The sequence below is a fragment of the Anas platyrhynchos genome, chromosome 1 (genome assembly GCF_047663525.1).
Source record: "Anas platyrhynchos isolate ZD024472 breed Pekin duck chromosome 1, IASCAAS_PekinDuck_T2T, whole genome shotgun sequence".
NCBI lineage: Eukaryota > Metazoa > Chordata > Aves > Anseriformes > Anatidae > Anas > Anas platyrhynchos.
In genome coordinates, this window is record NC_092587.1 from 139810376 (window position 1) to 139823515 (window position 13140).

The 13140-nt window shown below is 42.4% G+C and overlaps 1 protein-coding gene across 9 annotated transcripts in view; it reads right to left on the minus strand.

Moving 5' to 3' along the window:
• The window catches only part of CRACDL (CRACD like), a 53049-nt gene that overhangs the window by 13357 nt on the left and 26552 nt on the right, over positions 1-13140 (minus strand). For 8 of the 9 annotated variants that reach the window (XM_013093769.5, XM_027446410.3, XM_027446399.3 and 5 more), the window contains 7 exons: positions 12603-12679; positions 11487-11649; positions 8966-9101; positions 8441-8605; positions 7745-7813; positions 4400-4630; positions 679-2278 (listed from right to left, as the gene is read on the minus strand). In XM_013093769.5, the coding sequence (XP_012949223.2) occupies positions 679-2278; positions 4400-4630; positions 7745-7813; positions 8441-8605; positions 8966-9101; positions 11487-11649; positions 12603-12669 (2431 nt within the window). In that variant the 5' untranslated portion in view covers positions 12670-12679. The remainder of the gene's footprint in view (positions 1-678; positions 2279-4399; positions 4631-7744; positions 7814-8440; positions 8606-8965; positions 9102-11486; positions 11650-12602; positions 12680-13140) is intronic. The other variant, XM_038173203.2, reaches the window with a different exon arrangement.

Here is a 13140-nt window from a genome sequence, read left to right on the forward strand (position 1 = left end):
AGGACTGATTTTTTTTTCCTCTAACCCAATTATATTTTGGCTTACAATACAGACAACTGGGTGAAATTTAACAATCTGCAGTAGACTTGATCTTGGGGTCTCTTCTGGCTTTAAACTCCGGCGAGCCGCAGGGTAGCTAATTCTTGTTTCTAAACAAGGAGTGAGTAATGGTGAAGATGGGTAAATGAATAAGCAAGGCTCAGAAGAGACAATGTACAAAGAGCATGCTGAGCATGCCAGGCAGTTAGTAGTATTCCTGCCTCAGTACTATGGTGAGAAAGAAGGTCTACAGATCTGAGTCACTCATCCCACACAGAGCACTGCACTTCATGTGTGCTCCTGCCTTTTGAATTCCCATCAAGCAGCTCCAAATGGGGACGTTGGGTAGCTCGGTGTTTCTGCTTCACAATACTCACCAATGCACCTTATTTTTGTGAGTGTCACTTGGAACATCCTTTAAACAATGCTACAAAATTCAAAATACAAAAAAAAAAAAAAAAAAGAGGTAAAAATACCTGTCTGCTGCCTCTTCCCTGCTGCTGTGATAATCTTTTCACAAAGAGAATCGGGGAGCAACACCACCGAAGGCAGAGCCGTCAGCTCAAACTCACCAATTTCAAGAGTCACACAACAGGGCTCATTACTTACGATAACTTTATAAAGTATCAGGAGGCTTACCAGGCACTTTACAAGAATTTGGCTTTTTCTCCAAGTCTCTGTCTTCGTTTCTGGATTCGGGAGCATGAACAGCTTTGTCCTTGCTTGCATTAGCATTTGGAGCAGTGATGTTTTGCAAGACTGGCTTTTTAGGCAGCGGAGGCTTGCTGCTAAGCTGTTCAGAGGACTTTGCTTTGGATTTGATCTTTTCGTTTGAAGAGCCATCAATATTTGTATCAGCTGGTTTTCTGATCTCCGCTTTATCACCTTTTAGAAACGAAGTCAGTCCCTCATTTTCAAAATTAAACTCTGCGCTGTATCTTTTAATTTCTTTTGATTCTGGTAACCAGTAGTCTCTGTATTTCAAGGACATCGAGGTGGATCTAAGTTTTACTTGAAAAGGACTTTTATCTTCACAGCTTGGCTGATTCGGAGATACCACAGACGAATCCCTTTGCACCGGAACAGCATCGACAGCTGGAGACACGCAGGCAGCTAGCGCTGCTGTGCACTGGCCCACGTTCTCAGAGCCAGATTCTGGCAGCAAAGTCTGTTTTTTAGGGCTACATTTTCCCTCCTCCAGATCTGATCCCTTCTGCGAATCTTCGCTCCGCTTCTCATCTTTCAAGGAGGCCTTTGCAGTGGCCAGGAAGAACCTGGTGCTTAACGGGTTGTCAGACTCCGAGCTTTCTGGGAAGTGCAGGCTCCTGGTCCTCGGCCTCTCCCGTGCAGAGGAGACGGAAAACTTTCTCAAGGCGTTGAGTTCACTGGCTGCTTTTTCAGCTTTCTTCCCCAAAATTTCCTCTTTGTGGACCAGCGGCTGCCTGCTCTCTTTATCAGAAGCAGCTGCTTCTTGTACAGTCTTTGTTTTCTCTAGAGACCAGGAAGCGTTTGATCCCACCCGGGCTGAAGCAGTGGGATGTGAAACATGGAACGAATCCGTGGGCTGTGCAGAACCTACAAAAAGCTGCCTGCTAGGCTCTGACAACACATCGGCCTCTATCTTTGCCTCTTCATTACAGGACGTTTCCACAGGCATCTGATCATCCCTCTGTGTATTTTGTTCTGACCCTTCCGAGCAAATATCACTGTTCTTACTAATTGAGATGTCTTCCTCAGATGGTCTTTTATTCACTGGAAACACAGAAGGAAGCTCCTCACTTTCTTGCTGGGCTGACACATCACTGCTCACATCCCCAGACAAGAGAACCGCTGGTCCTGGGGAATCTTCTTGCTCTTCTACTTCTCTGTCTGGGCCAGAACAGGGAGAAGTTATGGGGCCTCTGCCTTCTAACAGCAGTGGGGCCTCAGACTTCTCACATGTTGTTTCCAGTGTTGGTTGGCAGCCCTCTGGTTTATTCTCTGGTAGCAGAGCTTCCTGTACAACAGCAGGCTCAGAAGTGGGCTGAGTCATCTCTGGTCTCAAAGCAGGGGGAAGGTCCTCAGGCACTCTGGGTTTCTGCCAGGAAGCCGCATCCTGCGCTGCAGCTGTGCCGCATGGCAGTTCCTGATCGCTGGGTTTGAATACGGCATCTGGCAAGTCTGTCTGCACCTCCTTTTCATCATCCTCTTCTTCTTCTGGGGTGCAGCTCAAATCAGTCAGGGATTCAGACTGGGTCCTCTGCAAGAAACAGATTCAGAAAGCCCCCATCACCATGTACAGATTCACATTTTTTTCTTTATCATGGCATTCACAACCAAGATCTTACAGAGGAAGGCAAAACTTGCCCCCAGTGCTGAGCATACTCTTTTCTTAACCTACCTCCTGGATGCTTTTTTTATCTCCGCAGATCCTGGAATAACACATTTCACCAGCATAAAAGCCATCAGTGACACTTCCTTCTGCACAACTAGCGCTTTCATGCCCTTATAGATGGGAAGTTCATCACAACAATGACCACTGGACTGTCCTTGGCACTTGATTCCCCAGAGCATACTGGATATGTTGTGCTGCTCCTCAGCAAAAAGCAGCACTCGAAAGAGAAAATCTGTCCCTTTGTGTTTTGCTACTCCATAATAGCATTAAAAATAAAACAACCCATTCTTCCTAAAGCGAGTCTCTGAAGAGGAAAGGGTACATGGAAGGAAAAGCAGAAAACTAAGAAGTCCATCAGGCTCTGACACACCATGCCAGCTAAATATCTATCCTTACTTGTCAGTCTTCTGCCTAATTGCACTGTGATACAGCACAATCTCACCTCCTTTGTGTACAATTCTTCTTTCAAGAATTGCACTATCTGATAAAAGTTTATATATGCATAGGTATCTACCCGTGAGGTCTGGAGATTAAACTTCAGGTAAGGACTGGCTAAACACACAGGATTACTGGAAAGCATGTTATTAAACCATTGAATATGCATTTTTTCATATGGTGCTTGTATGAGCTCACTGAGTCACTGTAGGCTGCTAGGTAAATATGGATTTTGAATGTGGGCCCCAGCCCTAAGAACACGAAGCTTGCATTCTGAAGATACTTTTAGGATTCTCCCAATTTCTTGCTTTGCAAGTGCAATTGCAAAAACAAAGTTGCAATGCCAGCTGCATATCCGGTGAGGGCCCAGGAATGTAAAAGAAGGTGCTGGTAAGCCAGAAGGAAAGTGCACAGTCAGAGTTGTGCAGGAAAATATTAAAAACTGCATTTTCTAAAGGTGGAAACTCTCTTTATGGAAAAGCAGGAGGGCTCAATCATCTGGTAGTTTGTAGGCAGATTGGACAAAGCAATTGTATTTCAGTAATAAAATGACAATGGGAGAAGAGGTTTGATCAGACAGTTATTGCTTTATATGCTTTTCTAAATAATTGGCCTCATCATTGTGTTGCTCACAGCAGTGCTCTACCAAGCCCAAAGATCACTCAGAGATTTTGAAAAATACAGAATAGCAGCTAAGTAATATTTCAGGACAGAGGGAATAATATTCCTTTTGTTAAGCAAGCCAATTTAACAGCTTTAATGTATTGGAAACATTGAAAGAAACCACAAACAATAAAGTGTAAATACTGTAAAGAAGAGCTGTAAACTTTAATTCTAAAAAGTGGAAAGAAAGAAGAAAAATGAAGCTATGCCCTTCCCAAGATACAGCACAGAACCAGAAAAATGGTGCTTTATAATGATGGTTTAAAAAACAACAACAGTTTCAGTTACATGCTGTTGTGTTTTTTTTTCTGTGGAGACTTCTTGTAAATCTCTGTAGTGCATGTAAAGGCTGACAAGCTTTGGGGACAGGGAGAAGTTCTAATGTACAGAACTTGGCTCCAACTAATAGGTCACAACTTATTATTTCTGTCATTTCTGAAAATATAAGCCCTGTTACATTTGGGAATTTAAACCAGTTCCTCCATCAGCAGTCTCTCAGAGACTGAATATTTCACAGCATCTTTCAGACCAGGAAAAGTAAACAAGTTGAACGTAACGCCTTCTAAACATTTTTTTAACTAAGAAATCAAGCAGTCAGCCCCAATTTCTGGATCACAGACAAAATACTAAACTGTGCTGCACGGTTAATTTAAGAAGAAATTGTGACACAAACTGCTGCATTAAGAGAGCTGACAAGTGATCTGATAATATTTAGTCTGTTGCTACTGTCTGCTCCAGAAACACTCATCAAGTAACAGCTATTAACAACCAGGAAGATGTCCATGCCACAATCTGACTTTTCTTGTTATATCTGCGCCTGAAATACAAAGTCCAGCAAGAACTTCCTAGTTTCGTGTCAATGGTGACATGGCTTATTTTCACAATTACCTGAGAAAATCTTCTCATTCTACTGGACCTCTGGTTCCGGGGTTTTATTAAAAGCTTGTGTTTAGCAGCAGAATTATCCAAGCATGAGGATAGCTCGGGTGGAGTGTCAAAGTCAGCTGCAGGTGAAACGTTAACATCACGTGTCTGGGGAGTTCCAGTTTTAGCACTTCCACGCTTAGGGAGCAGCTGACCATCCGCAGAGCGAGGTCTAGAAGGAGGACCCAACGTAACCTAAAAAATGAAATAAACCCCCAAGCAGACAATCAAACAAAGAAACCAAGATACGAATATAACAATTCTACAAAGAAGGGGCTATGTTTATTGCCATTTTAAGGTTGCTTCTTTTTCTTTCTGACGCCCTTTTAAAATACAGTGCGTTTCCTATTGTTGTACGTGGAACATTGGCATTAGCAATTCTGCATTTTTAGCTGCTTGAGTATCATGGTATTACTGCCCAGTGGGGAAGAGCAGGCCACATTTAACTAGAAGATGTAAAGCACAGAAATGCACGGTCAACACATTTTAGAAGACAGATTTATGAAGAGCACTCAGCTATACAGAACCTAAAGGGCCAGTTTCCTTTCTGGGTCTGTCCTTCAGCATCCCTGCCTGCTAGGCTCCTACCCACAGTTTTGCTGGGCTGGAACATCTCTACCTTCCTAGACTGCATCAGGTCCCTTCCAACTCCACAACACCTTCCTCAAACAGAATCAAACATCAATGGCATTGATACTAACGTCAGCTTGCATTTTCACCTCAAGTACTTACATCTGTAAAATAAGCAGGGATTTTACCTGAAGTATAATATTTAATTTATAGACTTATTTATTCCTTCCTAGGGAAGGAATTGATGGACAATTCCTGCTAGTGGCCTGGAACTTCCAACCTGAATGCTCCAAAGGGTGCAGTACTTTCACGCAGCTGGAGTTCAGCCTGCCTGAGTGCTTCACCAAAAACTGACAGAAAAAGGAGGCTGAAAAAATTATGAAAAATGACTCTAAAGAGGGTTCTTCCTTTCGTTCTGCTTCAGTTTGTACAAACAGGCAAAACGATATTTCTAACCTATCTGTCATAACATTAACATAACCTCTGACACCTCTTGGTAAGTCTCCCTTTGTAGGCTTGAAATTCCAGCTCATTTCATCAGAAAAGGTCTCCTCCCTCGTCACACTTTGTTCTGGAAGGCTCCACAAGTGTTTTTTTATTGAAGGGGAAAAAGGGAGAGCAGCATTGCGGTGATTTTATTTAGGGAGGGGGAAAAGCATCAGCATTTTCTGCCAGTGTGCTCTGCAGCTAAAAGACAACCTGTAGTACAGCTTGGGCCTGCTACAGCTTCCTCAATGGTCAAGGGAAAACTCCCATTGATTTTAGGGGATGCTGGATCCACAGCTTCCGATCATGCTTTCTATTACCAAAAAAAAAGCACCTCAGCCATGCTGAATAATGGATGCTCTCATTAATTTCCACTCTGCGATATCTGCAGTGTAGCACTGGAACATGACTAATGTGCAACAAATGATACTTGGCTGCATCACACGTTAGTACCTCGCAGTGAATACATTGACATTTCAGCTCCATGACAAAGACACAGCACATGTTCTCTTTCAAGGCATGTCATTATTTGCCTGCCTTTTTTTTTCTTTTTTTTTTTTGGCTACCGCTTTTCCTCGACAACTTGCATGTCTTCTCCTTGGCAGTGCTCGGCGTTGGCCATTACACTGGAAAACTGAGAATCTGCTTCACTACTCCTCTTCTGTTTCAGCAGCCCGAGTGAACGCCAGCTCTGAGCCGGCTGTAAAAGCCGCCTCTCTCAGGAAGCCTGGCTCTGGCCAAGCCTGACGGAGAAGAGGGGGCTAGAAGATCCCCAAAACCTCACGCTCACGTGGCTCAGCTGTCCTTCAGCTGGTAGCACAAGGTGAGGAACAGCGAAGAGCTCCATCCCAAAAGGGATAGGGTCGGTGTGATCTTTCTCCCTTCTCCAAGCCAGAAAGGCTTCCAAGACACAACAGGGTGTCGCTGCCACCCAAAACCTCAGCGTTACGTTGGGCAGAGCTCCTCACCTCTGCGAGCCGGTCTCCTCCTCTGACTTGCAGGAGCAGGGCTAAGCTCTCTGAAGCTCCTCTCTCCCAGTCTGGGACGAGGAGGGCGCTGAGCTAAGTGATGGGGCATGTGGAAAAAGCTGAGCAACCGCAGCGTCACCGCAGCGCCTCGGGAGTCAGCGAGTGAGTCAGAGAGTGATGTTAATGGAGCCACGGGGAGACATAAATCCTCCCTCAGCCAACACGCATCCGGGCTGGACAATATATTTACAGGCTGCCTGCACCGGCTTTCAAGAAATACCTTCTTCACATGTTCCTTTTCTTTTTTTTTTTTCCTTTGAAAATATTGGCGTTTTGCTGCGTATAAGCAGTTTTTCAAACAGTTTCATGTGGAATCGAACAAGCGAGGCCAGAAATCTTTGCTGAGCCCTGTTGCAGCTGGCCTTAAAATACATTTTTGCATAATTACCAAGGAATAGTCAGCTCAGGACTAGCTTTTCTATTTCCCTTCCGCAATTCCCTTCCATCCCTCCTATTTCTAGCAAACACTTTCCCCTTTACCCCCTGTGTTGTTTCTACCATGTCTCCAGCTGCGGACATCTAAAAGGGACTCTTTAGAGCCTTTCAAAACAGCTCTTTAATCAGCCAGAACATCTGACTGCTGATTGAAGAAAGCCATCTATTTGCTTGTACTCAAGTCCTGAAAACATCCCTTCAGCAGAATTCACAGCTCGCGCCGGCTCACGTGGCCAGAATCTGGCTGAAGACTGAACCTCACTCTCCTAAGCAGCAATGTCGGCCACTGTCACCAGGAGAACTGCTTCTGCATCAGTGTGAGCTGATTTTGCGTTTAAAGCAAGGGTCTGGGCAGGTTTCAGAGGATCTAAATATTGTTCATGGCCCCTCCATGAGCCTTCTCCCTTGTCCTATGCATGTAACCTAACCAACCTTCACTGCAATTTCCCATCTTTAAAAAAAGGGATACAATTTTGATGTCAAAATCTGGTTAATTGTTTCTGGAGATTAAATCATGCCTGTGAATTTCGCTAAAGGATACGAGCTATTTTAGAGGGCATAATTATAGTTAACGGGAGCTTACTTGGCGTCAGAATAATGTTGATAAATAATCATAACTTTACATTAGGAGGACAAGCATTATAAAGGCAAAACAGACAGACATGCAACTACACACATTCAAGGCTGCTTTCGTAGCAGGCAGACAACAAAGTAATATTTATGCCTCGCGTTTCATTAAAGGACTAACGTACATAATTGCTTGGCCCTTAATACATTTGGCAGAAGTTACCTGTTCTTCTTCTTCACTGCCTGTTCCAGCTAAACTCAAAGAGCTAAGGTGCTTGTGAGAGTCAGAGAACTGTGGGATGGAATGAGGAAGAGATTCAGTCAGAGACGACACATGAGATGGATACACCAGCAGAAACCATCTACGCAAAGTGCACACAGATGCTGACAATGTAAGTTGTTCTTATCTGTCGTCTTAAGGATTAGCAAGGATACTACAAACATAAAGTATAAGACATGCAGATAAAGAATGAATTTTTGTACAACAAAACTATCATTTAAAAAGAAAAAAAAACAGTTTCAAATTCTTTTATGTTTCTTTTTCCCGAGACAGACTAGAAAAACATTAAGAGAACTCTCTTATCAGCACATTCAAGGGAGCATACAGATTTTACAGACTATTTTTTATGCCTTGCAGCTCTCTGTAGTCCCTAAAAAAAATGAGCATCCCCATGCATGCAAAGAAACACACTCTCTCTTTCCCAGTTCTGCATTTTCTGGAATTATATTTATACTTCAACAGGAACAGAGATTGTTTACACAGATAGATAGCATTTTTCCACCTCAAGTAAGGTATTTCTGAATTGTTCAGAGGTAAAGCAGTGATACATACTACAAACCAAGTAATTTATTCTGCCTCCCACACATAGGTAAAACAAGCAATTAAACACTGATTTTTGTCCACACCAGAACTACTCACTCTTGTTGTTGTGCCTGAACTTAGGACTTCATGGAGCAAAGACATTTCTGGAGGGCTCCTGGGTAACCCATCGTCTTCAGAACTGGTCCCAGCATCCTCTGTCCGCTTTGCATGAAATCCAAATGGCGGCGGAGGTCCCAGCTTCATGGTAGGCTGGAGCTTCATCTTTAGCACAGTGCAATGTACATTAGCGTGTGATAATGAGGGAGGTTCCCCCAGTCTATTTTTTAGTTCAGATCAATGAGTTACCTTTATTTTAGCTTCGCAGTTGAATGACCCAGAACACAGGACACCTCACTTTAGAGGTTCTGTTAGGGGGCCACACAACCTATCCATTTTACAAATACCTTTTAAGTAGAACCAAGGTAAGATACTGCTGTCTAATTAATAAAAGCAACACTTGATGGAAGCTGCAGACAGATATTACTTGCTGATCAAATACTCAACTACAAATATCATCAAAAAATCAAGCCTGGGAAGACATTCCACCTCTTGCATTTAAAAACAATATGTTGTGTAAATTACCTGTAGGGCTCTAATCCGATCAGAAACATTTTCTTGAGAAAACACTCTTACTGGCCTTGCAGGCTCTTGCCCGGTCTCAGGGATGAAAATGCTGTCGTGTGACAAAGCTCTGCTTCCCATAACGCCCTTGTGGCTCCTAGAATAACACAGCAAACAAGCAAATGCACACAGGTTTCTTTTGCCAGTCCTGTTATTCTTAACTCTGGTGGTATTTTGGGGTGGAAGATAGATGTGTAAGGCACACATCACACCTGAGACTCTAAACTTCTCCACGAATGCAATATATTGTCACTGAGGCGAATCTACATAGCACAAAACCAACCCAACTATGCAAGTGTCAGTATCTGTCGTGTTGGCAAACCAAATCAAGGTTGGAGAGGGTTTAACCCCAGCAACTGAGCTGTGAAAAATAAATAGTACCTTTCACTATGTAAGCATAGTAGAACATTTACTGTGTATCCCTGCTATCCAGGTAATTAACAAAAATGTTGCAGGGGATACAGGTCTCACCTAGGACCATTTACATAAAATCCTTGCGAGGTCCTGTGCCCTATGCCAAGGTCCTTGGGATTTTCCCTGAGGAGCCTGGGGACACATTTTTTCATGGACACTTCGTTGGCTGGCAATAGGAAGCAGAAGAAAGCTTCTCTCTTATTGCGATTCCTACCTTTGATGCTTGCAGCATGTAAGGTCTTTTGAAAATGTTACGTGTGGTGAATGAAAACCTCGTTTCCTCACGGGAACAGTAGGGAGGCACATGGACAGACAGCTAGCTGCTAGGAGGTCTCTTGTGCTGATTTTCCTCTGCTTAGCTCATAGCACAGCTGAGCAGGGACCAGAAATGTGTGCACAAGGCATTTCTTCTAGGACTCCTTTCTTTTATTTTTATTTTTTTAAAATGGGAAATGGCAAACCAGAATACATGACTGCTCGGATTCAAGTAACTACCAAATTAATTGAACAGACTGTCTATAAAAAGAAATAGCAATGCGTATTTTTGGATCTTAGATACTCTCTTAGAGACATTCAGAAACAAAAACAAACATGGCAAAAAGTAACATTTTCCTTGTAATAGCTGCTATAAATATGTTTGATAACACAATTGCAGGAAAAAGTTAATCTGTATGACTGCTGCAGAAGGAAGGAAAGCCTGCTGCTTCAGCTTAATGCATTAGACATTAGAACACTTTATCTACATGAAAATGTGATCTCTGCAAAGCATCCAAGGTCAGAGATCTCTACCAATTTGCAGGGAAAGTGCCAGTCAGGGCTGGGATGGCTGCTTAATGCACCGACATCTTACAAAGGCTGAACAGCAGCCAGCAAAGCAGTGTTGTTACACGTGCACATTTAGCCCTGCGTGCTACCTTTGCTTTCTCTTTCTAGTAGACACGTACCCCTTGGATGTGTAGCGGAGGTTTCCTAAACATCTCAGATTATGAGTGCTCTATTTAATTTTCTTTCCTTTCAAGGTATTTTCTGGTCTTTGTTTACTTAAACAAATGTGAAGAAACAATGATTTTACAACCCTGCGAGTCATGGCAAGGGAACACAGCTGAGCCAGCCAAACATTGTACCCACTCGGTCATGACCTTGTTGAGTAGCGCATGAGGGATAAAAAATCTCACCACTCCTCCTCTTAAAAATATGTTGTTGAACAAAAATGCTATCGCCCACTGCTAGACCTGATGCTGCCAGCCCGGAACTCCTGGGGCTTCAAGCTGGACTGACACAACTCTTGCCAACGCTACAGAGATTTGTGAATAATTTCTTTCAGTTGTTTGGCGCTGCCTAGTGGCTGTATCGTGCAGCGTCGTTCCAAGTGGACGGGATGGGTTCGCCTTTCTAGTGCCTCTGCACAGCAGCAGCTCTTGGCTGCACTTCACCCAGGAGCGCAGGTCCACCTGTCCATCCAGGAACACCTTTGGACTTTGTACCGTGTTTCTCACGGTTACTTCTTGGACGAAAACTAGTGGATAGCATTTTTGGGAATGCCTGCATGAAGACAGGATGTTCAGAGGCATCCAGATCTGCAGACTGGGATTCACCTCATCTAACCTCAAACACTACATTGGAGCTGGTCACCCCAGGCTCCCACTTACACTTGGTGAGGAGAAACAGGCACTTCTAGAGCATGGGTCATCAGAGTGATGACCAGGCATCTTTTTAACAACCCATAAGAGATGCGTCTTAGGGGCATAAGACAACTCTGATCAAATTTAAACTGAGCACTTCATTCCATTTTTGAAGATGAGAACTACACTGTTTAGAAATGATAACCCAAGGTTTACTTATGCTTAAACAATAGCTTTTTTAGTTACAAGTTATTAGTTATTGCTGCATCCCATCCACTTGTGATTTGCCTTGCGTCAGGCATTTTAATTTGTGCTTTCCTTAAAAAGGCAACTGTTTGAGAGTGCTGCCTTGCCAAACAAAAGGAGTAAGCAATTCAGGGTATCTTTAATCTATAAACATCATAGCAGCTCTGTATTTGTTTACTAGACACAGTCCAAATACTTACTCAACTTCATCTTCTGAATAATAACTAACATGTGTGTTGTGTGAGGCTGCCACATCACTTGTTGACTGGAATAGCTTCAGACTGCTGCTCCCAGAAGACGTTTCTTTCCTTTTCTTTTTACCAAAAAACTTTTTGAAAGATTTGAACTTCGATTTTTTCTTTCCTAAGTGAAGAAAAATAAAGAAGATGCAACCAGCAGCATTTGCAAGCTTTTGAAACAATAACACGTCCCAGATCATTTCTTCATAAGTGGATTTTTTCATGGAAGAGGCAACACAGTCCGCTCTTGCATTAATATCTTTCAAGGCTATACTGATAGCATGAAATTACTATTATCCTGGAGAATGGATTGCAATGTTTATGACACAAAAATAACCTACAGTGTAGGATCTTTCCTAATAGAGTTTCTACTTGCCTCTTGAGATAATTAGACTATGAAGAAAAACTTTGGTATTAACAGCCTGGGATATGGAGAAGAAATTACAACTCAGAAACACACTGCCTTTGTTCAGCAAGCTAAACAGTGATGATAAGGACAATGCTGTTACCAAAACCAATTTAAATGTAGAAATAGCTTACTTAGGTGGAATGTGCAGTGTCGGGAGGCTAATGCTTTTATAATGTCAGTTTTATAATACATCCCAGAATGTTTTGAATGCTAATTATGAGTCTCAATGGATGATAAAGTATTAAAATAGAAATCAAGCAGTAATCTTGAAAGGTAATGTTAGTCTGCTCAATGAGGAAAGACCTAAATTAGGATCAGTTCCAAGATCCATGAAGAAAAGTACTTAAAATGAAATCAGGGTTTTGCACATCCCAACAACTTGTGCCCGTCCTGTATATGATGGGATGACAGCACTGGAAAGCATCCCTGTCTGTGTTTCAGTTATTGACAGATCTTATTGGGTAAAAAAGTAATTTTTAAAAGATGCTACAAAAATTTTACTTCAAGCCTCTAGAAATGTCAAAGCTGCAACAGGTCTTGGAGACAAAATGAGAGAAATAGAGAATACATTCTTTAAATAAACAGATTCACTTCTGTGGCAGAGATAAGGCACTAAAGCTCAAGAAGCTACAGCACTTTTCATTCACCAAGGAAGGGAGCAATTCTACCTGAACTGTCTTCTCCATATCCTTCGGTCTCTCGCACCTTCGGGTCCATTATCCTTGAGGAACTCATGTGACTTTCACTAAAGGAGATAGAAAAAGTGTCTGTCATATCAATGAGATAACAATACTTCAACACGCACAAGCAAGATACTAAAATATAAAGATATAAAAATGTAACATATATAAATACATAAGCAATATATGTCTAAATACATGTATTATATTTACAAATACATAAACAATATGAAAATATTCCACAGGATGAAACTGCTTAGGCTACAGTATAATAGTTTCACAGCTATTTCCACTTAATAAGGTGATGGCGCATTACAGTTCAGTTAATCAGCTCGCCTCTCCTTACTGAAAACTGAGTGTAATGAAGTTCTTGAATGCTTCTGAAAGTGTGCATCAGAAGTTTGCTTCTCCAAGTTTCCCTCTCTCCTCCTATTCAGGACCACAGACATAACGTCTTTGTGATAATCACAGCATTTGGGTACCACATCTCAGTAACCTTTGTGAAGAACTGCGTGAATTTTTTGTT